Source organism: Tinamus guttatus, unplaced genomic scaffold (assembly GCF_059628265.1).
Source record: "Tinamus guttatus ecotype Peru unplaced genomic scaffold, ASM5962826v1 Tinamus_guttatus_pri_ptg000165l, whole genome shotgun sequence".
NCBI lineage: Eukaryota > Metazoa > Chordata > Aves > Tinamiformes > Tinamidae > Tinamus > Tinamus guttatus.
This window is the reverse complement of record NW_028288699.1, coordinates 382174-410004: the sequence shown is the minus strand read 5'-3', so window position 1 is coordinate 410004 and position 27831 is coordinate 382174. Positions and strand designations below refer to the sequence as shown.

At 37.8% G+C, this 27831-nt stretch overlaps 1 protein-coding gene across 1 annotated transcript in view; it reads left to right on the top strand.

Moving 5' to 3' along the window:
* PCCA (propionyl-CoA carboxylase subunit alpha) overlaps positions 1 to 27831 on the top strand; it is a 242509-nt gene that overhangs the window by 63245 nt on the left and 151433 nt on the right. Inside the window, exons 7-11 of the mRNA XM_088522787.1 lie at positions 3005 to 3136; positions 8838 to 8874; positions 14233 to 14311; positions 21058 to 21160; positions 26736 to 26830. Of these exons, the coding sequence (XP_088378913.1) occupies positions 3005 to 3136; positions 8838 to 8874; positions 14233 to 14311; positions 21058 to 21160; positions 26736 to 26830 (446 nt within the window). The remainder of the gene's footprint in view (positions 1 to 3004; positions 3137 to 8837; positions 8875 to 14232; positions 14312 to 21057; positions 21161 to 26735; positions 26831 to 27831) is intronic.

The window sequence follows — 27831 nt, the reverse complement described above, 5'->3', positions numbered from 1 at the left end:
GAAAAGCAAAGGTAGAGCTGAGACATTTCTTAGGCAAATGCAGCAGGAGTACGTTTTTCTGTGTTTATGGGGAAACTTCACATGCTCCCTGGTAGCCAGGTCATTGGCTTATCCTCAAGCCTGGAGGACACTGTGTGTGTGAACAGTTAGAAAAAAAATGCTGTGAAATGTGTAAGTTTTTGCATGTATGGCAGGGCCCCTAGTGCTTGTTGCTGCCTTGGCAAAGCTGTCTGTGCAGGTGGACTGGAAATGGGAACTAAGCAGCGGAGTGGGGGAATGGCTGCTGGTACTGAACTGCTGCTTGTTCGGAATTAAGGAATGGTTTTGTCCAAGGTACAAGGGTTCAGAGGAGTCAAAGCTGAGAGGTGTGCGCTTAGACAAGAGGCAATTTGTAAACTCACATTTTGAGTGCATATTTTGAAAAAAAATGAAGTTCTAGATTGTGCCAGGTGAGGTATTTGTGTTTGAGTAATATGAATACAAGATGGTGTGCAACAGAGTCGCTTTTAAATAAGAAATATTGGTTGAGTCCGTGTGGGGCATTACAACTCTATGAGATTAATTTAACAAATACCCTGGTTATAACAGATTAATTTCCTGAAATGGCCTGTAATGTTCCTCCAGTGGTTCATATGTGTCACTCCTGGCTGGAGCTATTCCCACACTACCTGCTTAGGAGGAAGCAGGGAATGAGGGGGGTCTTGTGTGTGCCACAAGGTGAAGAAAGGAGGCAGCCGGGCAGGCTGGGCAAGGTTGTCTCCTACCTGCCTTTTGCTGGAGAGCTGGTGCCCTGAACATGATTCCCGTGTTCTCCTGTGACTGCCGGCCTGAATGAAGGCGCCTGGTTTTCTCCTGTCAGAAAATACTGAAAAGAAGGAGATGGTGAGAAAGTTTAAGAGGCGGCATCTGAGTAGTGGAAGCCGAAAGCCTTGGATGATCAATCCAGGAAGGAGGAAGTTTGGATCCGCTGTCTTCGTGACCTCAGCATATCCCGTCATATCCTGTATGTTTATGGGAGGCTTGGAGAGCAGTATGTGGAGAGGAAGCAGAGGACAAAGCCTGAATTTTCAGTCTGTGGGAGAATGTGTGGAAATGGTAATTTCAGGCTGCCCATGTTACGAAGGGGAACCTTTTCCACGAGGGATTTTGAAATAGAGTACAGTCTAATGGCAAAAGAGATAGCTGCCTTCCCTCCAAGTAGATGCAGGCACCCTCTTTAAAACTTGGCTATGAGGGAGTGAAGTACCAGTTTTCAGGTTGTAATCTGTTGTTATTTCTGAAATGGTAAGTTCCAACACCTGTGTCAGTATCTTCTTGCCTTTTCCTTGTAAATGAAAATTCCTTTAGTATTCAGATCCTGGAGTGTTACAGTGTTAATAGACCTACATCCTTGTGTCCGCCTCCTCTTTCCTGCTTCCTCCTGTTACAGTATCCCAAACTTTGTGTTTGTAAGGCATCTATTCCTCAACTTGATATGTGCTGAGTTGCTGAGCTAATAAACCTACTGTAGTAGAGGTGGGCTGAGATAAAAACCCAGCTGGTTTGTGGTGCATCGAAGCTAGCGGGCCTTTCATGTAGCTGAACCGATGCTCTTCATTTGGTTTGGATGGCTTTGCTTTGAGCTTCCTAGTGTGTCTGTAATACTTACCTGGCCTTTTCACTGTTGCCTGGAGCATCCTAGCACCCCATTAACCGGGACGGTAGGAAGTTGTCTGCATCGACCCTCTGCTGTTATACTGTCCCTGTCATATAAGCTGCTGACTATGAACACAGTGACTCCTAAGCATATTGGGAGCTCTCAGCTCTTAAAAGATCATGAATGAGATGTTGTTCCACAGCCTGAGGGCAATATCTTTTTCCCTATCTTTTAAAGTGCTGTATGAGTAACTAACTTGTTATAAGGCCAAACTATCTGGCAATCTTACTGTATGCAGGATACACCTCAGAAGTGAAACATTAAGATGCAAATTCTGATATAGGGTATTGAATGTTTGCCATTGCATTAGGGTTAGGATTGAGTAAAGCACCCATCAGCTGGAAATAGCTTGTTTTTAAGCTGATGATTCAGTTGACAGCTACACTTGGGCAGAAATCCATGAAGTAGTTGAAAAAACACTCAAGGATAGCATGCCTATTCTTTTAAGAGTTTAATTATAGTGTTATAATCACTATTTAAAAATATTAAAATCATTTTTAGGGCTTTTCTTTCTGTGGTAGAAAAGACATACGTTGTCTGAAAGGTGCATGCGCTACTGATATGCCAGGATCTTTCACAGAAACAGTTCTGAGGGAATTACCTTTAGCACTTTGCAAAATTGACCTTTGAGTGACTTTTTTTTTTGTGTATATTTCAAGCCTATTGTTAGCAGAGAGCAATAGAAGAAAAACCCTAAATTCAGCATTTTACCTATGTATTAAAAGTATTTTATGCTAACCTGTTTCCGTGTGAGTATTGGCAAAGAGTTGTCTGCAGAATTCAGACAATTATTATTACATTCATTAGCTTATTAACAAGGTCTCTAAGTATGTTGGGTAAGAGATTACTTTTATTCTGATGCTGCGTCAGAGTCTGATATAAAGAAAGCATAATGAAATTTTCAAGTGCATTTCAGTTTTAGCTAGCGTATCTTTGTAAATCACTTGTGGCTATTTCAGCTGTGAATTTGCTGGCCTCTGCTTTCTCAGGGGATATTTCTAACTTTCAAGCTGGAATGCTGTGACTATCTGCTGTTTTTCTTTGGCCTGACTTTGATTTATATAAATGCTAATTATAGAGGCTTTGAATCTGTGTGCATACATAGTTTTACAAGGTCATACACATAATAAACTGGCCCAAATGCTGCTTGTATTTCATCAAGTTGTTACCTAAACAGATTACTCTATTAATGAAACAATGTTTAGAAAATAAACTTGTTTTTCCTTTTTCAAACTTAGCGGCAACGCCTGCCTAGGGTTGTTGATTTTCAGTTTGCCTCCTAAACTTAAACCTTCATTGTCTCTGCAGGCGTCCGAAGGTGTCACCTTCGTTGGACCTGACACACATGCCATTCAAGCTATGGGAGACAAGATTGAAAGCAAATTGTTAGCCAAGAATGCAAAGGTCAACACAATTCCTGGCTTTGATGGGGTAGTCAAGGTGAGAAACCATTTAACTACTACTGCCCACTATACAATCAGTGTCTAAATTGAAGTACACTTTCCAAAGGTAAGATGAAAAATGTAATTGTAAGTTCAGCTTCTGTTTAATGAGACAAGTGATTAAAAATTGCAGGGTACAGATTTTTACTAGCAAGAGGGCTTTGGAAGAGGAGGGTGCTAGGAAGAGTGCTTCATAACAGACAGAGGATTAAGAACTGCTTGTAAATTTTATGGAGCCTCTAAAATTTTGTTTTAAAACTTCATTCATGCAAGTAAGTGTGTTTAATATATCAGGTGTTGCATTTACAAGTATGTCTGCATGTATGTTTAACATTTCTCAGTTCTTCACTTTCTGTTGGCCAAGACTTTGGCATAAAGTACTGCCAAAGTTAACACGACTTATAGCTAGTGAGATTTTCAGTAGCAATGAAGTTTGCCACAGGGTATGGAGTATTCATTTTATGGACTGTGGTGGTGGTGTAGATTTCCACATGTTGCAAAGGTTGGTGGTGATGGACGTTGTCCAAATCTGCATGCCCAAGTTTGGGGGGTGGGGGAAGCAGTGTTGTTTTGTCCAAATCTACAACTCACTTTCTTTCAGGGGGTTTAGAAGATATGATTTCTAACAGCTTTCTAAAATACTTTGGTTATTTTTTTGAATATTGTATGATGAAATAAAGTATGTCTCAGTTTTGGTTTGTCTTATGCTACAGTGATTATGTATTGGGCTCTTTTACGCTTTCCAGTGTGTCCTGATGTAATCGATGCTGATGTTGGTATAGTCTATCTTTTCCTTTAAAAGCTTAAGTGCATATATGCCTGGAGATTCTGAGATTTTTGGTCTCTAATTAACACTTATTAACACTTATTTTCAAGTTAGATATTTTAAATAAAATTTGATGAAAACTTTTGAGTCAGTGGAAAAGTGAAAAATCTACTGCAACGATAACGTATTTTAACGTAGTTGGGGAAAAGCTTTTTAAGTTTCAATTTAAGACATTGCCATTGACCTCTAATCTTCATAAATCTTATTTACATGATGAAATAAGGCATTCAATATCATTAGGAACACCTGAGTTTATTGATGGACTTGAGACTGTGCTCGTTTAAAAAGCTGTGGTGGGCCCGTCAAATCAGAAAGAGAACCAAAAGACACTGCCAGGTTGTAGGAGTCTCCCAGAGGAAATGGTTAAGCAGTGCTTTGGCTACAGGTCCTCAAAATTAGGATTGTGATGCTTCATGTTCTCCTCCTTGCTATGGATCTAAACTATGTGCTTGTGTTTGTCCTCTGGTCTGTTTTCTGTGGCATCGTGGCTTTGGCTGGCATGACTACCGGGGCAGTGAGACCATAGCTGATCTTTGGCCGATCTTTGATTGGATTTTGTTGAACTGTTCTGCCAGTTCAAACCAAGATATGAAAAGTGGAGTATCAAATGCAGTAAGAAAAGAAATCCATGAGAAATTGGGACTCTATAGTATTTCTGCCATTCTGTGGGAGATCTGTTTTAGTCACAGTGAGGAAGCTGTCAGATTTCTCCAGGGCTCTTGTTTATGGGAAACAGAAATCTTACAAATCTTAAGAATGAGTTAAGTGTCGGTGTGATACTTGAAGTGCTTAGAGATGGCTCCGTCTTTCCAATGGAATCTAATAAAGCTTGGAAAGAAACAGCTTTCATGCCTGTGTGACGACAATGACAGAAGTTAAGAAAGATCAATTGTGCATCCATTCTTTGTGAGTGAATAGTTAAAGCGAGCATAAAGGATAACAACTTCTAGTGCTTCATTGTTCGGTTCAGGACAGCACTGAAAAACTTTGTTAATTCAAGAGTTGTCTCTTTATTGGGCACTTAAATAGTGCTGCAGATACACAGATCCTTCACAAATAAAGGGCAAGTTTTTCCTCCTCCTTATGTTGCTTAGCATTTGGATGTAAGGAGCAAGTGGAGTTTCTAAGCTCTTTCAGAGTCTTGGAGAAGCCTTGTGCAGAGAAATTCCAAGTCAGTAGTGGTGACAATAGAAAGTGATCCTGTCAAGCCTGCACTTCAGGAAAACCTGGAAGGAAGAGGAGGATAGTTGGCATAAGACACAGCTAACTCTTTTCATATTAGACCAAGCATGTAGCTAAGTGTGAAACTGAGAATGGCAAGAGATGAAATGATAATGGAGGAAGGTAGTTTAAAGAGTAATTTTCTTCTTTTTTTCCAGTTCACTTTCACTAGAACAAGGCAGCAGAGCCAACAAAAGTGTTGAAAAGGAGTTCAGTTCAAAGCTTCTAGCTGCAATTAGTTTCCTACAACTTGATTAGAAGTGGTGATTACAATCTTATCTGAAAGGTTAGTGTTAATCCACATGAGCACTGGCTGTAGCAAAGTGAGAGCTGAAAGATGTAGAGCCTCTCAATAGTTAAAAGAGGACTAAGTGACAAGAAGAAAGTGGAGAATGAGTAATGAGTCTGAGGAGATATGGTAGTGAAAAATTGGCAGAGGGATGGAAAGGAAAGAAAGATTTTGTTTTATTTTCCCGTGTAGAGCCAGTTTGTTTTAATGGTTGGTGTAACAGAGCTGTAACAGAGTTGATCCCAAAGGCCAGTTGTCTCTGAGCGACTTCTTGGTTTCATGGATGTCTGTGGATATGTTGAAGGTTTTCAGCAAGGCTATGGATTTACCCTACTTAAGTTTTAGGTATTTGTTTCAGACATTTTTGCATTGAGGTCTGATATTAAAATGATCGCTGTACCACCGGAGAGGTGACTGGAGCTTAGTCATGACTTTTTATTTGGAGATTCTCCAGACCCAACATCCTCAGCTGTGAAAACTATTATGTAGCTGTTCATAATTAATGGTGTTTTATAGCTCTCGAAATCGCTGAACTTCATCATGGCATCTTCTCCAGCAGAGCAGTCTTGCCTTCTTTTTGTCTCCACCTGCTGGTACTCCACAAGAGACATGGACGTGAAATTTGCAGCTTAGAAGTCGTTACTCTAAATGAGAAAGCGCTTTATGTCTTCATTTAAAGTTAGCTATTCATAAAAGCAGAGTAGGATGTCATTTTTAACTTTTATAACTTCTATAAACTTATAGCGGATTGTGAACAGTTTTCATTTGGACGATACGACTTTGCTACAATTATATAGTTCTTTGCGATCTCTAGTTTATTTTGAGAAAATGGTAGTGCAGCTGATGAATTTTTACTGGAAACAGAAATACAGCAGTGAGGGCTTTGCAAAAGAGTGGTCCATTAAGTTACTTTTAAAATACTCCTGTTACCACTGTTTTCTTTGTACGTTTTACCATGTATGGTCTTGTGTGTTGGGCAGCATCATGACATTTAGTTTTTTGGCCCCTAGAGCAAATATGTCAAGTATAAGGACTCTGCACCAAAATCTAAAGCAACTGTCAGTTTTTGTAAGCCCTCAGCCTGCTGACATGTTTGTGTGGCTGCAAGTGAGGTGCCTGGTATTAAACTTACTGTTTAGGAGAAAGAGCTGAAAAGAGTCGTACCAAAGAGTTGAATGTGCTAATGATCTAAGACCTTTTTCCCCCAAATTATTTTGTCTTTAAAGTACAGCATATCAGCATCTTTCTGTTTTCTATTTTAGAAATAGTCTCCAAAGACTGGAGTGTTTGAGCATAGGTAGCCAAGGTCCTGAGCTCTAATACTTGAGAACTGTGGAAATAGCAGATGTTGGAATAGTGTAAACCACTGCTAGCTGTGCTGGGCAGCTGTCTGGAGTCTGCTACCATTTTTTTTTCTTCAAGCTAGAGCTGATATTTCTTCTGATATGATCCTGTTTCTGAGGGCTGTTGTGTGCAGGTATAAATCCCTTGCCTGTGAAAAGGCAGCCTGTAATGATTTGTAGCTTATCTTCCCGTGGACTTGCAGGGTATCAGTTACCCAACTTGTTTGCAGGTAACTAAGTGAAAAAAGTCCCCTCCTTTGCTCTCCCCTCCCCTTAATTCTGTTTTGCAAATATATGACTGAATTTGCAAGAGAAAAGAAATGTAAAAGTTTCCTTCTCGCCTATAATCGTGGCTCTTCATCAGTCATCACTCTTCCTGCATTTTGTTCAAGAGGCTCTAATTGTCTGCATTTGGCAGGTTTAACACTTCCTGACAGAGAGGCTATTAAGGGGAAGTATTCTCGCATAACTGTCACAGGCAGGAACAAAGAACCTTCAAACTCAATGTGTGGAAACCACTAACATTCTTAAATGACCCTTTTCATGCATTTTTATCCCTTTAAGCTAAAATTTGGAGGGTACAGGGTCACGGAAAGCAGCAAGGTGTAATAAAACAGTAAACTCTGATTTTTGGGGGGGAGTTTTTTTTTTTTGTGTGTGTGTGTATTTTTTTTCCCTAGGTTTATCTCTGACTTAAACAATTGTTACTTGGAAAAATCTCATTAACAGATGTGACTGGAGTAAAAAGACTTAAAACTGATGTTGCTTTCAGGACTGCTTTGAACTTAACAAGCACCGATTTGTGGAGCAGACTAGCTAATGAAAGGAAATTAAATTTTCTGACAACTTCCCCTGCCAGCCCCCTTATTCTTCATGGGGCTGTTACTAGGTACTGAAGACTTTTAAAGAGGATTTTGTTTTATTATCAGACATAAATGAACCAGGTATGAACATTTCTTATGTATTTTTTTAAAGTTCTGACCTGGGTGCTTTTAAAACGGATTGCCTTGAAAGCTTTAAAAGTATCAGGTTTCATTTTAATGTTCATAAGTCAGCCCCCTTAGCTTCAGACGCACTTAGCAGCTGGTGGTTTCCAGACATTACTGCCTTCCCTACAAATTTTTTAATGTATGTCACGGAATAGTGTAAATATTAGTGAATTTGGATGGAATTTCCAAACTTAACCCCATGCCACTGTTTAACCTCTTTTTAGCATTGCGTTTCAGAGCTAACTACTGCAGGAGAAGACATTTGCTTATTAAAACATGCGAAGTTCAAGAACTTCGTGTTTTAATCTCCACAATTCCTGGAGACTTTTTTTCTGTATTGTTTTCTGTTCCATGGTTGTACTGAAGTCAGTCAGCTGAAGCAATAGGTGTCAACAGCAGTTGTCATACAGTAGTATCTGGAAACTCTCAGTGGAAACTTTTCACTTCAGGTAACTTTAAGAGTTTAAAATCATTTATTTATTTTTAATCTTTAAGCTTAAAAAAAGGGTAAATTAAATTTTTGTATATTTTTTTCTGGAGTAGAAAGCAACATTTCATCCTTAAAGAAGTTCTACGAGATTTCTGAAGTCTGAATGATTCCCAAACAATAGAGAATCAACTCCCCCTGCTGACAACAGCCAGGAAAACACGGCCGATACCTGAGCGGACGGAAACAAGCTGGCAGTGGACAAGCTTTAACGATCTGATTTATGGTCCATTATTGATTGTAAACTTCTAAATTCTAGCATTAAATTCCTATGACTGCAGAAAATCATTTTGCCATCCTGGCTGCGTTTCCTGTCAGCTGATTCCTCCTTGCTTTGAGTTTCTCAGTATAATAATGATGAGGTAGAATTTACATTCCACTTATGGTATTAATTTTACATTCCTCTGGCTGAAAAGGGTCAGAAGGTTGTAAAATCAAACATTAAATGAATCAGAGGAGACAGTAGTGCAATATATGACTGCCCTCAGGACACAGTGCAATGGCTGATGGGATTAACGTTGGGTCTCATTTCCTGCTTTTACAGGATGCAGATGAAGCTGTCAGAATTGCAAGGGAAATTGGTAAGTTCTTAAATTAGCTATGGTGGGATTTGTGTGCCTCAGCAGACATGGTTGACTAAATTGAATGTGTAATAAGTAATCCCTATAGAACAAATAATGTTTTAATAGTTTTAAAGTTCCCCATTGCCTATAGGGCTGGAAGATTCTAGGCATTAACACCCTGTCTCTTAAATCATCACGTTTTAGCTCAACAAGCTGGGCTTTAGCGAACAAGTGCAACCAGGATTTGCAGAATGTGTACAAGATGCAGTAATCGGTGGTAGCCAGAGAAGGATTTTTTTTTCCAAATATACCTGTACCTGAACATGGTATTCCTTTTTACAGAACTTGGGCATGGTGCATGCCTGTTTGTGGGAGTTTCTGGCACCAGTGATGTTGTGGTCTCCATTCTTCATGACTAGGGGCTGCAATTAGCTTGAACATCATCCAGGCCACCAACCTTTTTTTTTCTTCTGTTTTAAGCCTTCTAGAATAAAGTCACTATTCAGCATCTGAGTATCTTACAGGACGATGCAAAGAGCAACCAGCAAACTGCCTGGAACTTATTTTGATGAAGCTTGAGTGAAATGTGTTTAATGAGCTTTGGCCTTTTTATCTAAAAAGGCTTAAAATTAGGGGAAATATTTAACCCTATGCTTAAATCCTTTCTAGGCATATCTAATTCAAGGAATTTTTCACATTTTTGTCTTTTTGGATTATGATACAGTAACCATGAAGTTCTCTAGGATAATCATAGGTGTATGATTCCAAGGATTTATCTGCATTTGGAGCCTCCGCTATTTGTCTAGCTGCTTAGAGCCTCCTCTACAAGTACACCTTACCCATGCTAAAAGCTATGGCCATGCCCTGTGTGAAACAGAAACCAGGACATGCACTGTTCCAGGTGACTTTTTTATGCTGACATAACTTTATCCCACTTCGAGTTTAGTGCAGGCTTGGCTGGCCCTCAGGATGGCAGAGGTGGAGGTAACATTTCTGTAGCTCAGCCTTGAAGTCCCTGCTGAGGAATCGGGCAATCCCTGCTACCCAAGCAGAAAGAAAAGGGAGAAGTTATCAGTCAAATTACAACCGTAGGGGGAGTGGCAAATTACAAATGGTTTTAGGGCTTAAGAAAAGGCATCGAGTGTCCACGACAGTTCCATTTCTGTAGTCTGTCTCGCTGTCAGTTCTTAAAGATTTCCTGCAAGTATTTTTAGGCTGACTGTTTTGATTAGCAGAAGTAGGAAGGCACTCAGTGACTTCCTAGACACCTTTTAAAATGCACTCGTGCTTAATTTTCTTCTTAATTCTTCTGGTGTTCTGTTGACCAGTTCCTGTCTTTGATATCAGCGGCACTTTGGAGGTCATTATATAAAGTCAGTCTTAAATCTGCAGATATTAAAGCCAATTACAGACAGCTGGAGCGAGCTTTTTTTTCCTTGAGGTGGCAAATTTGTAAGCTAGTTTTATACAAAAAGATTACAATATGATGCTATGTATTTAAAAAGGTACTTATGTTTTGACCAATTGACCATTTCAATCAAGTCTCTGTCTAATCAGCAGCAACATTTAAAAGCGTGTTCACAATACCAACCTTCACCATAATTTCAAAGGACCTAAAACAGGCTGAGGCATAAAGCCTCTGTCCTCTTATGTAAAAAACACTTGTAGTGTGTTTGGATCCTTTCAGGTTACTTTTAATTTCACTTATCTAGAGTGTTACTTTTCCAAGAATGCTTAATTAAAAAAAAAAAAATCAGCATGAGTCAGTGTTTAGAATTGTAAAGCATTGCAAAATGTTCCTCCACTGCCTGGACTTTTCCTGTTCTTCCCTGGCCAAAAATCTGGTGGCAGTGGAGTGTGGAGCTTCAGGACTGAGACACTGCCTAGGACTATTCCGGTGAAGACTCTCTAGAGACACAATTTTTATAAGCTTGAGAATTAAAGCAAAACAAAGGAAAACTATCACTTGATGTGCCCCCTCCCGACTTGGCAGGAGGGAATGTTATAGCAATAGTGGGCCAAGTCAGTCAGGAATTAGAAAGCAGTTTAGGCACAAATGGCTATATAGGCTCATTTTCTGTAGTCTGTCTTCTGATTTGTGTGAACTCTTCTTCTCTTGTCTCTTCTGTAGTGTTTAGTCACATCATTTTTTTGACCAGGTCATCGTGAAGTCCATTTGTAAGATATATTAAGAAGCATGGATGAGACCCAGAAAATTTTGCTTTCCAGTTTGCTGTCTAAATAAATTGAGCAAGCATAAAGCGAAGGCACTATAAACTAAGTGAACGTCTGTGCAAAACTAAATAGGTGAAAAACATGTTTTTGTCATGTTTCCTTTGGGCTTAGCTGGTGCTAGTGTATTTAATAATGAATATTGAAAACAATCTGCTATTGCTGGATCAATGCACTCTGCAGTTCACTACCTGCAACTTGTAAAAATGGTTTAACATCTGAAAACAACACGATGGTTAAGGGCAGGAATTAAAAGCTGTGGGATACCAGAAGTCTGTTTATTCCTCTTACTATTCTCAGAATGTGAATGGTAACTACCCTAAAGTCCAAACAGTCTAACTTATTAGCGTTTATATAACAGCAAAAGTTTGTCACCCGCCACGCTTGAAGCTCTTGAAGTGACAAGCTGCCATGCTGTTGCTTTTAAGCTATCTGTTTGCCTGCCTTTCCCTTCCTGCTGCTGATGCAGCCAGCGCAGGTGAGTGTTTCGGCGGTTCCGATGGCTGCTGCCCAGGGCAGCAGCGGCCGGGCGGGTGGCAGGGGGTACCTGCTGCCATCAGCTCCCGTGTCCAGGGCGGGTGCAGAGCGGATGAGCTGCCCTCCTCAGCAGGAGCGGGCCGTCCTCAGTGCTGCCCGCAGGACTGTGCGTAGCGGAGGCCGCCGTCTCAGAGCGCAGTGTGCGGAGTCCTACCTGGGTGAAAATGAAGGTCCCCTCAGTTTCAGGAGGCTGCCTGTTTGGCATCCGAGCTTGTAAAAGCCAGCTAATATATTTTTCATTCTTAACCTCAAAAGCTACTTGTTTCTTTTCAAAGTAGTCCTTCTGTTGAATTTTTTTCCTCTGTTTTTTTTTTTTTTTTTAACTATACTGTAGCTCTATGGAGCCTCACATAGAAGTATGACTGACAGGTAATCATACATAAATACATAAAGTTGTGGAAAAAATATTCAAAAACTTGCTAATACCAGTAACTGAACTACTGAACTCTCATGTATCCAGTCTCATAATTTAACCAAGTGAGTTGGGATATATAAGCTTTTTGTATTCTTAGAAGTGCAAAGACTCACTAAGGCTCACTGATAGTATTCTTATTTTATTTCTGAAATGACCAACAGTAAGTTATGACTCTACCTACAGAATTAAAATCAGAGAGACTAATATATTAGACTGAAATTATTAGCTTCATTAGTGGGAATTTTTCAAGTTCTTGTGACATTGAATAAGCCTGATTAGTGGCAATTGTCATAGTGAGTTTGTCATAAGGAGGCTTATTTCAGACTTCACTTTTTTCATTAAAATTATGTGGGATGTGGTTTTTACCATACTTCAGGAGAGCTGACTCCACTTGTGATGGAGCCTGGCAGATGCCAAAGATGTGGAAGAGCCCTGGCACTGGCTCTGATGAATTGTCCATGTGTAGATACTGCATTACATGCTGTTGACTTGGATGTCACTGTTCACTGCAATCTAGAGTTTTGTACGTGCCTGCTAAGCTGTGGATTTGGAGGGATCTTGAAAATCCTTATTATAGTTCTTGATCAAACTCTTCTGTGTGTATGACCAATACTACGCTCCTGAGTGGGCAGCATGAGAGATTTCACAGGAAAATATAAGACAGTCTAGTAAGCTTGTTTCCCCAGCTGTATTTCGTTGTGCCCGTAGTTATACCTAGGAAGTACAGATTAGACCTTGCAGCATGAGACTTTATAGACTTTTTTGTTACCACAAAAATGGGAAGATCTTCTTATGACACACTGGGTGGAAACTATTTTATTGTTGTTTCTTTATCAATTCAAAATTTTCTTGTGCTTTGCTGCTTTCCTGCCTTACAATCAATATTGCTCTATTTACTATGCTTGTATCATTCCTCTTTTGTTCAGAAGACTCTCCAAATCTCGCTACTTTTATTTTTATTTTATTTTGTTTTATTTTAAATCATCATCTCCTAAACATCCTTTCAGCCAAGTGCCATTGGGGAAGAGGGTTATCACTTTAGCCAGCAGAGTAAGACTCAAGCTGCAGAAAGATACTGTAAACTTGGGTTATGCATATGATGGCAGGCTTGACCATTTTTATAATGAGCTACATTGATAGCCCTTTTTTGTCCCAAGATTAGAGCCTTTTATAGGAAGATGCTTTTATTTTGCAAGGATTGACTGATTTTTGTTGCCAGAGAGTGTCAGCTGGTCCTGCGTGCAGTTTAATGATATGTTTTCCATTAAAAGTGATGGAGACCAAGGACATGCAGAATTTTTTATGCTATCCTAGAGGCATTATGAATACTTCTTAAGCAGATCTTTAACTTCCAAATTTCCATAGACTGATGTGGGAGAAAAGTGAAATGAAGTGAAAAGTGAAAAATAAGAATAAGAAATTGTTTTGCGTTATTGTACTAAGATACGCATATTAAATCCACTTTAGGACCACATACGTATTTACCATACTTTCAGAAAATGGAAGGCCTTGATTCTATTTTAATCCGAAAGTAAAATATTACCACCTTTATACACAGTTGTCAGATTATGTTGCTCTTTTTAATGTTTTTATTTTCCCTTACATCTTGTCACTTTGGGAGAAATGCTTTGTTTTGTCTTCAGTGTGTGGTGATAATTGGTTTGCTTTGATTCTTACTTGTCATTGCTTAGCATCTGAGCAGCAAAGCGCTTTGGAGATGCCCTGTTATTTAAAATCTGCTGCACTATTGACCAGGAATGGTGAATAAGGCTTATTGAATCTCTGACTAATGGTTCATGAAGATCTCTTTCTGCTTCTTAATAATAAAATGTTTTTCTTTAATTTTATCACAACAATAGTTTGAATAGTAGAGAAGGAACAGATTTTTGCTTTTAAAGAAAGTAAAGTTAAAGGTCAAATGCTTTTATTCATAAATCATGTTGTTACTTGGGAATAATTAACTCAGCATTTTTCTTACATAAATGAATTAAAGGCAACCTTTTCTTGTCTCCAGAAATCAGAGTACTGACAGCTAAGCGTTGAAAAGAAAAAAAAATCTTCTTCCAAACAAGTAGCATTTTAATAAACCAAGTTATTGTCTCCTGGCGTTATTGGACATGTGGTCAGTTGTCATGTTCCTATGACCAACTGATCAAAGTTTGAACTTCTGTCTAATTGTTCCCCGCTGTTAGGCTACCCTGTCATGATCAAGGCCTCAGCAGGTGGTGGTGGGAAAGGCATGAGAATCGCTTGGGATGATGAAGAGACCAGGTGAGATGCTGTCCGAAAGCTTGCCTTGATGAATGCTGCACTTACCAAGTCCCATTAAGCCACCATGAGCTGACAGTTGAGCAGCTATCAAATGTTTAGCAGAAATTGGGTAGTATCTGCTTTCTTCTGCTTGGTATAGTGTGCAGTAATATTCTGTTGGCATGTGCTATATAAAATAAAGTTTTGCATGAACCTTATAAGACATCATAGTTGATTATTTCAGGTACAGCCTTACAATTGCCTGTGACCGTTTTAAGTTTATACTGTATATAATACTTTATTGTTTGCATTCCAGAATGTTGATATATAAATTGTCTGTGAATTTAGTAGAATAAACCATTTGGGCATGATTCACAAATACTAATTTTTGAACAGCTCGTTCTGTTACAGTTGATGGGACTGTTTATTCATATGTAGAAACACATATAAAGTGGTTCCAGAATGTGGTGTAATAAATTGCATATTTTAGTGTTTAGCATACTTAGCAAGCTATTGTGCATTTGCCTGTTTGCTTGAAAGAGTATTTATGTTAACACACATTTTTCACATCTTTAATGGTGTGTCTGAATCCCAAATCCTGCCAGATACTTGTTGACTTGGAGCTGTTTTAGAATCCTGATATTCTGACAGGGAGGTGTCTAGCTGCAAGCTTTTGTGTCAGTGATGTTACAGGAAAAAATGCATTTTAGGATTTTTCAGTGATTTGTAACAAAGACTATTTGTTGAGATCTAAAATCAAGTAACTTTTCTAAGAAATTCTTACTTTCCATGTGAATATGGGAGTGCACAAGTCAGGAGCAAACTTTGAAGTATAGTTCCTCTTCAGATGCTTAAATGTTAGTCACGACTACAATTTTTTTCTGTCATGTTTTTTGTATTATCTGTTAAATTTATTTTAAGTCTCATAACCTAAAAGCTTTAAGGAAGAACAAAATGAATGGCTAGCAGTTAAATTTTAATTGGAAAAAAAAGCTTTTTGTATACCTTGCTACTTCTAGACTGTTAATGTTCAAATCTCAATAGGAAAATTTCACATTAGATTGAGGATCTAGAATAATCAGCTTTATTACAAGGATGCTTTGTTCCCACTGCTTTGGAAACCAAAATTACTCCCTTGATCTTATTCAGTCAGCAAGTGTTGTAAATTTGTTGGACTCGAAAGGAAAGTTTTCATTTTTTGTTTTGCTCAGAAACTCTCAAAGAAGCTTGATTGGAATAGCTGTCTAAAGATTGAAACCCAGACTGAAATGATGATTGCTAATTTGTTTTGAAGAAGATATGGTTGCTGTTTTGACCAGAGAGTCACCTGATAGAAGTTATTGATGTCAACAGAAACCAACTATGGATGTTATTTTGGTACTCCTAACATCCTGAAATGCTCACATTCTCGGTTTTTGCCAGTGGTGGCATTTTAATAATCCTCTTAGTTACATTAGTCTGGTTTATACAGTAACTTTATAGAATAATATCTATGAAGTGGTAAGAGAAAAAAGTCACAGATCAACAGAAGTCACTGACCCTATTTTAAGAAAAGCTTATTTTAAAGTTTGCAGGCATCAGTGAAGTCAAAATTCTCCTTTGTATCTGAAGAGAACTTCTGATTGAGTATTTAAAGGCAACTCGACTTGTTACTGACAAACCAATATATCTGATAATTTCTGATATGGTATGAAGAGAGTTGTTGGCCTCAAGTCTTCTCTTGTTGCATTGAGGTCCGATATAAGCCTAAAAATAAGCTAATACTCAGCTCTTGGCAGATACCGTGGAGAAGCCAGTGTCTGAATGACCTTCTGAAGTTTTGAGGTCATACATGCAAGATGTTTGAGAACTATGGATAAAATTTTGATTTACAAACTTGTTTTGGTTTTGCCCTGGATTTAGGATCAATTCCAAATGCTGTTGAGAAAATGTTTTATATAAAGTCATTTTGCTGAAAATGCTTTAGTATCTTCAGGATAGTCAAAGCATGGAAAATTGCCCTTTCCTTAAAACTAATTATGTATAATATTAAAAAATAAAAAGCTTTATGATGGTGTTACACAGCAAATAATGTGGTGTTATGTGGCGACAGACATGGGAAATGGGAAAGATCTATCTGAATAGCTGAATTCCTGCTGTTATAGAGTTATTCACTATGGTAACTTATTAGTGCTTCATCCTTCACACCTCTTAAATATCCTAAGTGAAAAAACTTTCATTAGATCCCTCTATATTATGATATCATTCCAAATAAATTCAAGCTTTCTGCCAGTTCCATTTAGTATTTCTGTTTGGGAATAGTAGAGTAGTCAGATCAGTCTTTTACACTGGTGTAGCTCTTTTTATTTTGGAAATTGTCCATGTGTGTGAGATTGTGGAAGACTGCCATGTTCCCCTCTCCCCCCTATCCGGGTATGGCTGCTGTTTTATCTCTTCAGATCTGAATATCTCAAACTTTCATTGTTTCTATTTGTGTCCCCCCCCCCCCCCCCCCCCCCAAATTTGAGTCAAGATCTAGTGTGGAGTTTTGTCTGCAGTCTGATAACCCAGATCTGAAATTAAAACAGTTTTGTCTTCACTATAAGTCCCTAGTAAGTTATCCTGGTTTGGTTACATTGAATTTAAGATATTCTTTTTTTCGCATAACAGATACACACTTGAAGTTATATTGAAAAAGAAAAATGAATGTCTGAAAAGCAGTTTATATTGAATGTAGGGATCTAGATTGGTAACACCCTGAGAAACTGTGATATCTATTAAGAAGCTAGAACCCTAAATTCTGAGTTCTGCTGCTGCATGTGTCTGATGGATACTCCTGTCTGGCATGACTAGTCCCCTCAGCTCTGGTGGTATTCAGAGTCTCTGTGCCTGCAACTCAGAGAGTGGTAACTCCCAAAACATTTTCCAAAAATTGGCAACATTAAATTCAGTGCAAAGCATAGCTAAAGGGTTGGGAGTCTGTGAATATCTGTTTTCTGTATCATTCTTTTTATTGATTATGGAAAAAATGAAGGGTCTCTTGCTTTCAGGATAACACTTGCACCTGTGACTAAGTCTTAAGCTTCATGGCTGTGAATCATTAAGCTTCAATGATCTGTTGCAAGCTTTGAAGGAGAATTACCTCGGGGGTCATCTCTGAAGAGCTGATGATTTGATTTCTTGAGGGAAAATAAAATGTTTGAGACTGGATCCTTTCTAGCTTGCAGACTCAGTATAGGAAGTCACCACTCTGCAGGAAGTAATGACTCTGATTTTTAGTAATTTCAGCTGCAAGCATAATCTGTTTGAGTTGGAAATATGTACTAAATATTCTTCTAGCAATTCATTCTTGATAAATTTGGAGCTTTGTGGCTAGATTTGTTTTCCTTGGGTATTGAAATCTTGCATGCTTTGTGTGTCTGAAAACTTTCAACATGGCACCTTCCAGGAACAGGTATTTATATCAAAGATTTTACCTATATTTTACCTATAATAGCAAAATAAATAGTCCTGTTACTTGAAAGCTCTTTTTCGGAGTCCATGCCAGTTTATGAATTCAAAAATCCAACGTGTGCTTTCAAAACGCCTGAGAGCCCGTGCCATTTCCTTTGCGCAGCCCAACGTTGCCGTGCTGTGCACACTTGCACTGCTCCAGGTTTTGCTGTTCATTGTGGGGGTATCACTGGATGTGCAAGGGAACTGCTAGCAATTTTTTGTTTAAGTCCTGCTTGCAGTCATATTCTACAGTCTCCCACCTTCCCACAGAAACATGTTTTGTCTCTGTAATCTTTTGAAGGGATGAGCTGTAGGACTGGAAGAGCTGAAGTGGAGTAATACATAACATCATTCGGAATCCCTCCTTGTTTCCTGAGAGGAGACGTTCTCTACTAAGACCTCAGTCAACACTGAGCTGTATTACCTTTCCAAAGCAGTTTATTTAGCCTACCAAACTGCTATGCAAAAATGGGAGTGCATGGGCTTGGCCTCCAAGGTCTGTCCAGCTTAGGTGTGTGCTTTAAAAACACAGAGGTAAAGGGAAGAAATGAATTGAGTGACTGAAGGACAGTGGTTCTGCTAGTCTGGGTCCTGATTTTAAATAGAAATCTTTAATGGATCATCCCTTATGGTCTGTTGCACTCTTTGTGTTTTGTAACTGTGCCAAAAATAAATAACATGAATACTGCTAAGAGATTATTTCAATGCTTGGTGGAGATGTGTTCTTAACCTATACTAAAATCCTCCAAATATGGGAAGGTCATAACTATACAGTAGATCAGCATTTAATAGAAACTCATAATTGACAGTAGAAAGGTAACCAAATTGATAAAATTCTGTATTACTGAAGAAACATATGTAAACTCTTCAGATACTTTTGTGATTCAAAGCAAAATTCTACATGTATGTGTATACACACATATTCATGCACATGCTGAACACAGGATTGTGAGAATTATGTGCATAGTAAAATTCTGTGACTGGGGACATTTTAGTTTTTGCTTTTAATTTTGTAATCAAGCTGAAGCAAGGGATATTGGTTTTTTAAGTAAAATCATCCATTTTGAGCATTTATTGGTTGTATTTAAAAGGAATTTCATTGCACTAATGGTTATCTAATGCATTTTAACTAGATTGTCTTACTAATTCTGGTGTTGATAGGAAAAGGCTGTCTTATTTCTTATTCTCTGGTTGGAAACTGAAATATTGCATAATAACTGCAGTTTCTCATTAGTGTCTGCCCACCTCCAAAGAAAGTGGTTGCTTTAATTAAGTAGCAAAGTGGAGCTTCCGGATGGAGATATGGAACTGGCGGAGACTTAACTCACTTCAGACAAGTGCAAGGAAAGTTATGACATGATCAGTTAATACTTCTCTGTGTTGATATACTTCTGTGTGAATGGATATGCTGTGTGGAGGGAGAGAACTCTTAAAGGCATCGGGTTCTGCCTCTTCCAGCATCGCTCACGCTAGAAGGGGCCTCGGGAAGGCCTCTTGTGCAGCTCCCTGTGCAGAGCTGGCTCTCCTCTGGATTCGGGCCTGCTTGCTCAGAGCTTTGGCAAGTCAGCTCTTACGAACCTCGGAGGTGGCAATCCCCCAGCTGGTTCAAATCCCCCAACGATTCCCCATCCCCAGATGCTGTTCCCCCTCCGGCACTGGCTGCACACGCGGCCTCTCCGCGTGGCCCTCGGCCCCTGGGAGGTGCCGCTCCCGCTCCCCGTGTGTGGAACTGCCTCAGGCCCTGCTGCTCCCAGCACAAGCGCTCCTCTGGCCTAACCAGCGCTTTAGCCATGCTTTGCTGAGGCAGCCGTGTTCGTATACCTGTTAGATACAACTTTAAAAAGGTTTACAGATACACGGATTCAATAATTAGGTATAAGGGCTCTTAGCAAGCTTTTGGATTTCTAATTAGTACTTCAGCAAAAGAAAAATAGTCAACTGATTGTAACGCTGTCTGAGAGAATATACACAATGTGAAACAAATCTTTTTGATATGAAAGATAAAATGGCTCTAAATCTGCCTCAGTAAGCAGGGATACTGTGTGTGGATTTTTTTTTTGACAGATCAGCTAGCATATAGAATCACAGCTGCTTAGATCCTTCATCTTGTTGAAAAGTAATATATTGAGGTTAAATATGAACTGGTGAAAGATTACAGCTGATTGCACATTTAGAATCACCTCTCAATTATAGCAAAAAAATGACAATTTTAAAATAACATGAAGAAATGCCTTTAAACTTGCATGTTTCTGTATAACTTTTTAAACATCAGATTTTCCTTATGCCTGTTATAAACATAGTATATATGTTAGCAGTGCACATTTCATGTGACATTAAACAAGATCGCAGAGATAGAACGTTACGGAAACTTCAACACAGTCCTGTAATTATTGTTTTTCAGTGTACAAATATCAGGGCTACTGCATTCCAGTGCTTAATCCCACATAAATTTGCCCCAGGCCTTCCATGTTCATTGACATAATGGGGACTAAGGTCCTGTTGAAAGAACCTCTAGAAAACTTCTGGGGAACCTTTGAGTCTTGCGCTACAGGAAACTTCACCCTGTGAAAACTTTATGTAAAGTTGTTAGCAGAAGTTATATCCTGTAGGAGTAACTTTTCTGCGAGGAAAAATAAAAGTCAAGCATCTAGTATTTTATAACCTTCATTTGTTTGAATAATTACGAATTTGAAAGGGAAAATAGTGAGAAATATTTGGAACATGCAGTGTAAGTTACAATTCTAATTTGCAGGAAAGTAGTGGTATAGCTAAGTTACATTAAGCAGAGAATTGCATCTCTGGTTGCATATTCCATGACTGAATTCACAATATATACGCAGTGCTTTCACCTGATTTAATGTGTAGCTAACATTAACCTCTGATGTGTTGAGGAGTGTATTCATAAAAATGATGGTGAGCTTCATCTTTATTTCTGTATAGTAAATGTTTCACAGCTTCTTTACGTTTGATTTCTGTCTTTGTACAAGAAAATGTTCATGAAAAATTTGTGAGAATCATCTTAAATTCTCAAGCTCTTTAAACACTTATATTTGCAAAATGCAGAGATTTATTTTTTTGTCTTTGTAAGAAAAGAAAGAAAAACATTCTTCAAAGAAGAAAGATTCTTCTTTGTTGAAGAACCAAGTACAAGTGGTAAAAGTTTTAGGATTTGGAATTGTTTAAAACCTGGTAGGTGATTAGAATAAGTAACTCCTACTTGTGTTCTTCAGAACTTGATTTAATCATCAACTTTTAAAATATGGACTTAATTATTTCCCTTTTCGTTATTTAAGGGAAGGTTTTAGGTTTTCATCTCAAGAAGCTGCTTCGAGTTTTGGTGACGATCGCTTGCTGATAGAGAAGTTCATTGATAACCCTCGTCACATTGAAATCCAGGTTTGTATTATTATTATTATTACTTAGTTGATGAAATTTGAACTGATGAAAATCCTGAGGTTCAGAAAAAGTGGGCATGACCAGCTGTAGGGAAATGGTGGGTCTTAAGTGTTGCTGTTAATTGCATGTGAATTGCATCCCAAGGAGATTCTCCTTTAGCAGAGCTCCTCTAGAGTGCAATCAAACCTGTTTTCATGGAAACCTTGAGTGAGGCTGGCCCATGCAGTTAACAGCTCCTATGTTTGTTTGGATGCTTTTAGCTTAATTACATGGATGTGTGAATGGGACGTCTTATAATACAGTTCTTCTGCTTGTTCTTCTGAGAGGATAGGTTAAATTGTCTCTCTGTTTTACTGAGTCATGAAAGAATCCCAACTTTTTCTTCTTGATCTTTGGGCTAAGTGACAGAGAAGTGTTTTGGTGAATACGGTATTTCAGGCAATTTTACTGAAGAGTTTCAATCAGATGTATAACTGAACCACAGGTTTTGTTTTAAAATTTTACAAGTACATCAAAGGGAAAAAAAATAATAAAAAAAAAGATAGTGTATTTTTGTCCAATGCAGTTGTTAAATTTTCCATAATTTCACTTAAATCTTTGACGAAGATTAAGAACATCACAACCCTATGTTCATTTGTTACCAACAAGTAAAAACAGAATTTCTAATACTATGCATTGTAAAGGTCTTTTATTAGAGATGTGATTTGTAAAGAAAATACATGAGCAGTTTTGATTTGCTCTTAGACTTTTTTCTGTGAAGACAAGTTCGGTAATTTTTTTAATCGCCCTCAATTTTTATTTATTTTGTTTTCTATTTTGGAGAACAAAAAAAATACTTTTAAGTAACTAAAGTACAGTTTAGGAGACTGGTGTCCTTCCACCTTTAGCCCTTTACTATGTGCATTTTGTTAAATGGTAGGGAATATCATTGCAAATGGGAGGCTAAAAAAGGGCCTAGAATCATTTTTTTTTTCCTGTGAGCTAGGCTATTGCTCAAACTACATGGCTATCACACATAGTACAGCCTTCCTGTTATTATTCCCAAGCTCTTTTAAAATTTTTTTGAACAGGAAGAGAATGAACCATGCTCAGTTCATTGAAGACTGTGCTTGTGTAGACCTCTGTGCTGAGGGCTCCGTTTTGAACTGTGGACCCAAACTCCATGGAGCTCTGATTCCAGTGCCATAAGCACAGAGGAAATAGGATTTCAAGCCCTGTTGCACTTTTTTTTTTTTCCTTGTATTTTTTTCTGGCAAATGCTAACTGACTTATAGATACTTCAGATTCTTTTTGAAAGCATCTAATAAACCTTGTGAACTAGAGGTTTTGTATCCCATTTTGGGCAGTTTATGATTAGAAATTAGGCATAGTCTGACCATTTATATGTTTTATTGTATCTAGCATTAAAGCTATACCTGCTTTCAGACATTTTTTAAAATAAAATTATGACCAAAAATAGATATATTTGATCCTATAGGGCAACTGAAATCTCTGTCAATAGCCTTGAATTAATCTTTTCTGACAAGAAATCCATAAGGAATATGTCAGTTTTCTCAACAGAAATTTCACTTATTTCTCTGGTCTAAGATATAAACTCTTTCTAACTTGTGATATGTTTTCTTTTCAGTGGGAGCCTGAAGTAGTTTGACAGTAGCTCGATAACTTAATGAAACCACAACAGAAAAAAATTGATAGTGTGGAATGATTTTTGAGAGAAAAATATTTAATCTTTTTTATTCTGCCAGATATGTGGCCACTCTAACTTCATATACTTTTTATTTATTTTAAATTGCCATTTAACATTAGCCTGCTCAGATTAACTTATAGCATATGTGAAATAAAGAAGCAGTCTGTAAAACCGAAATTTAAACTTCAAGTTATTCTCACCTTTGAACAACGGGGGAAAGATAATACAGTAAACACTTCATTTCAGTGTTCATCTTAAATTACAAAAGACTTCAGTTTGCTAGAGCTTGTTCCTACATTTTTCTTACATGACTAATAATTTTGGGGATACCTGCATCTTTTATTTTCTCTCTTTTTAATAGCTTTATACATCTTTGTGATGTATTCCCTTCTGATGCTTGCAAATTTGGGTTAACAATGCTATAGTGTACATAAAACTCAGACTCCTACCAGCAGTAGAAGAGTCTGCCCTAGGAGACTGAAAATAAATTTGGATGTTTTGTTTTTCATTTTTGAATTCTGACTTCAGGGAACTGTTTTGAAAGTCATTAGAACTGGAGCAAGTGCATTTATGTGCCCCGGGGCTGTCTGATATAAAGATGGTCTAAAGAATATGCTTTGACTTGGCATATTTTAGTCCTAAAGTTAATTTTTTGTTTTAACTTAGTTTTCTAAATTCCCTCCCTCGTCAGTGGAAAGAGAGAGGCACCTAGAAGATTTGTGAGAAGTCACTTTCTGATGGTCCTTTCTCCTTTGTGCTTTAAAGATACAGTTTAGGCTATTTCTTTAGGCTTACTGACTCTCTGATGCCTAAAGTTAGGCGAGATTAATTTCTCCATAATTCTATGATTTGGAGCCAGATTTTGTAATTTTTGATTCCTTTAGGTTTTTTAAAAAAAGTTACCTCAAAAAATCAAACACTAATAAAAATCAATTAATTTCACCTAATGTAAATAATATAACCTTGTCATTAAGAATTTAGGATTTTATTTATAAAAAGCATACAGTGATTCTTGTTTTCCTCACACAAATACTTTGATGGCACCTTTTAACAATATTGCAGCATATAATTTTAACTTCATGTTCTAATCAACTTTCGGACGTTGACCTTGGTTCATTTTCAAACCACTAAATATACAAACAATTTGAGACCAGATGCCAAATATTTATTAATTTAGCAGCAACTTTTAAATAGAACTTTTTTAATGTTCTCATATAGCTCCAAAGGATTGGTACTTAAAATTGTTAAATAAGGGGTTTCCTGTGTCTAGCTATAAAACAATCACTTTGTAGAACATAAGAAAAGGCTAAAACAATTAACAGGAAAAAAGAGTCCAAATAGAGTTTATGCTTGAACTGATTTGAAGTCTTGTTCTCCTGAAATATCTGACATAAAGGATCTGAGTTGAAAGTAGAAGTAAAAGGAATGTCTAAATATTACTCGGCTAAATAGGAATCCTACAAGTGGAAATAACATTTAGCTGAATCAGGAGAGGATGTGATACCTTAGATTTACTTAGTGTATGGCTGTACATAGTATATACTGATATTGTAACTATCTCATCTTACAGCCCATAAGCAGGACATTTTCTTTTAACAACATTTAGATGTTTACAAAAATATTGTGACTGTGATGTGTATTTTAGTAAGATGTGCACAGGAATTTTATTTCATCCCAGAAGTGATCAGAGAACATGATTTCAGCAGTCTGAAAATGCATTCTGTTGTTAATTATTTTAAGAAATAAGTCCCTTTAATTTCTGTTAGCATAAACAGTGCACCTGAGATAAACTTAAAGCCTGACACCAGGTGTGACACGAGTGATTCTATTTATCGCTACATCCTCATTGTCAGTATTCATTTGTCTCTTGAAGGCATATTAATTGACAGCAAAAAATTGTTTCTTTTAAGATACAGATTGCAGAAATTAAGTGATACATGGAACATCCCTGAAATGAATAATACTATCTATAAGTTGGCTTGAAAAATAAATTATTATTCACTTCAGTAAAATACTCGTATGTAGACAGAGACACAAAAGAGAGAAGAGTAGTAATTTATCTTTATCAAGATATTCTGGGACTTTCCTAGTTTGTTTCCATTAGACTGACATTGGTGAGAAGTTGTAGATTTTTTGAGGTGGTTTGAAGCAGAAGTTGCCTCCAGGAGTCATTTTATTTTCAGGACAGAGGTTCCATCTGAGTAGCATGCCCTAGAACTGCTGTTGAGTATTAAATAGATCAGCCTTCTCTCTTCTCCAAACAAATTTCTGCAGAACTCCGTGTCATTTAGTTCTGGATGGGATGAATAGGATTAGGGTAGGAAGTTGCTTTGGATGCTTGGGAGTTCCTCTTGTGTTGCACTAACACGATCTCGCTGGGGCTGGAGTTCTTTGGTGCTCCCTGTCACTGAGCATCCAACTGGATAAGGGATAAGGTTCTGGGGCAAGTGTTGTTTTGAACCCCTCTCCCCTCCTTCAAATTGTTCCTTTTACAGAATGCTTTGGAGGGGATTTTTCCTCTTGAAAGTTCAGTAAGTTTATGGGAGCTCAAGGAATTTCTGAGGAAAAATCTGTGTCCAATATAGAGTACATATGAGTTATCTTCGTAAGATCAGTGCCTCACTTTCTGTCACATCTACACAGATTTCTTTACACATTATCAACCATTGGTGTTGTATGTACAGGAGTTCACTCGCTTAGTGCTAGGCTTGCTTTGTGGTGCTAAAATAAATACTGTAAATTCTGTGTCGTGAATGTAGGCACATATGACTGAGTTCATACAGGTTGTGGAGGGTTATCTTCAGTGTAGAGCTGCACTTTTGAAGAAGGAAGTTATGAATATTGACACAGGGTCCTGCAGATCAGAGCAGGGAGATAGCTGGGAGAAAACCTGTAAGGAAGAAGGGAGCAGGTATGGTCCACAAAGAAAGACTTTTCCAATGAATTAGCAAGTGTATAGAGTATAAGATCATAAATTTGAGTGATTCCTGTCTCCTCTACTGGGCGCAGCTGTGCCATCTGATGTGTTACGTGGGGTGATAAAGCTCCTTTTCTGAATTTGCAGTGCCAACAATTCAGAGCAGTGCAGTTCAGAGTTCTGAGATGCTGAACTTGCATGTGTTGCCTTTTTTTTTTTTTTTTTCTAACATACAATTTAGGTGATTGAAACTAGATCTAGATGCTTGATTGTATTTAACTCTTTAGACTGAAGTTGCAGCCAAGAACCATTGCTGCCACCTGATTATTAAGAAAGTCCTTCAAACTGTTGCTTTAATATCCACTCAAAGTGTTTGGAGAGTGGCCAATTTTATTCCCTTGACAAAAGACTGCAAAATTTCTGAAGAATTTGCTGTTTTTTTGAGTACAGGGTGTTGTGATTAGCAGAGAGAGCTCTAGCAGCCATTGTTTCTGAAAGCTTTTATCTCTTGTTAAGAAACTACATTTGACATCCAAGATTTGCTCTCCTTTGTTGAGATAAGATGCTGCTTAACAAACTTTTCAGAATGTTTTATTCTGCCGTCCGTTTTTTAAAGCTTGAAAATATAATTTTTATCATGCCTCAGTCTTTCTAATTTCTTTCGCTTCCTCAGAAACTTTGAAGTTTTCCCTTTCCTGTGTTCAACGTAGACTATCTGTGCAGACTTTAATCATCTTTATAATTTAAAGTATTCAAAGTTTTCAAGCATTCAAATAAAATTTCAAGTCTATCTAATTTTACAGAATGGCAACTTTTCTCCAGACTTCCCTTTTAAAGTGGGGGGAAAAATGATTTTTTTTTTTTTTTGAATTAATTTTCTGTGTAAAGCATATAGCTGGCAGCAAGCTATGGAGTGTCAAAGGCTTTATGTACACATTGGGTAGGTTAATAGCAGTGTGTTATTGTTCCAGGTTTTAGCAGATAAGCATGGCAACGCTTTGTGGTTAAATGAAAGAGAATGCTCCATTCAACGAAGAAATCAAAAAGTAGTGGAGGAAGCACCAAGGTAGGTATCCTGAGCTCTGTGGAGGTTGAGAAAGCACTTTTGGAAACCTGCTGATTTTATTATTGTACAAATGAAAACACCATTTATTCTATTTACAAAAATAGTATAGTATGTTACTGTCATTTGACTCTGAGGTGATTTTGATGTTGCACTTAAGATGCTAGTTTGGTGTTTAAGATGTTTATGCAAAAAGAATACTGATTTTGAGTTATTAATTTTTCATAATCTTGTATAAAATAGATATGTGTCTTACCAGTCAAATATATGGAGTATGTGAACTGACTTGCCTAATATGGCCAATATATTTTCCTTTTCTTTGGCCTTCAGTTTTTGAATTTAAGAGTCAAATAAAATATGGAATAAATATTCAGTTTACCCTTCTTGAAGATACTTGACTGTGTTATGCCAGTTGTTGGGGCTAGATAGTCCTCTATTTATATCCAAGTTAAATGGATTGCAAAGTAGTAACTATTCTACACCTCTTTTAGTGGTGACCAGGTTAGTGACCTATGGATGTAGGTATCCAATAACTCCAAAGCATTAAATGATCGTAACCCATGGATTCTCAAAAGAGATGAAATGCATCAAAACTGTGCAAGATAGTCTTGCTGTATTTTCCATTGCATATACTTTGCCAGAAAACACACACAGAAAAAAAAGGAGAGGGGAAATTATGATATAGAAAACCAGACCTAGATATGTGACTAGCTGTAGGATTTCCCGTTGTTGTTAATGTGTTCATCACTTGGGATGGCTTTGCCATTGTTTTATAGCAAAGAACTCTGTGAGTTAGTCTGCACCATGTCTGCAAGTTGCTCATTTCTTCATAAAGCGTGCTCCAGAGTATTGCAGGTAAGGAGGGCTCTCCTTTCCTCCTCCTGCGAGGCATCACGATCCGAAAGCCTGCAGTTAGCCCTTCCTGTTAACGGTGCTTCCCTTGGCGATACTGATCAACAGCTCTTGTACTGCTGCGTGCAGGAAGCCCTCGCTAGTCCTTGTTT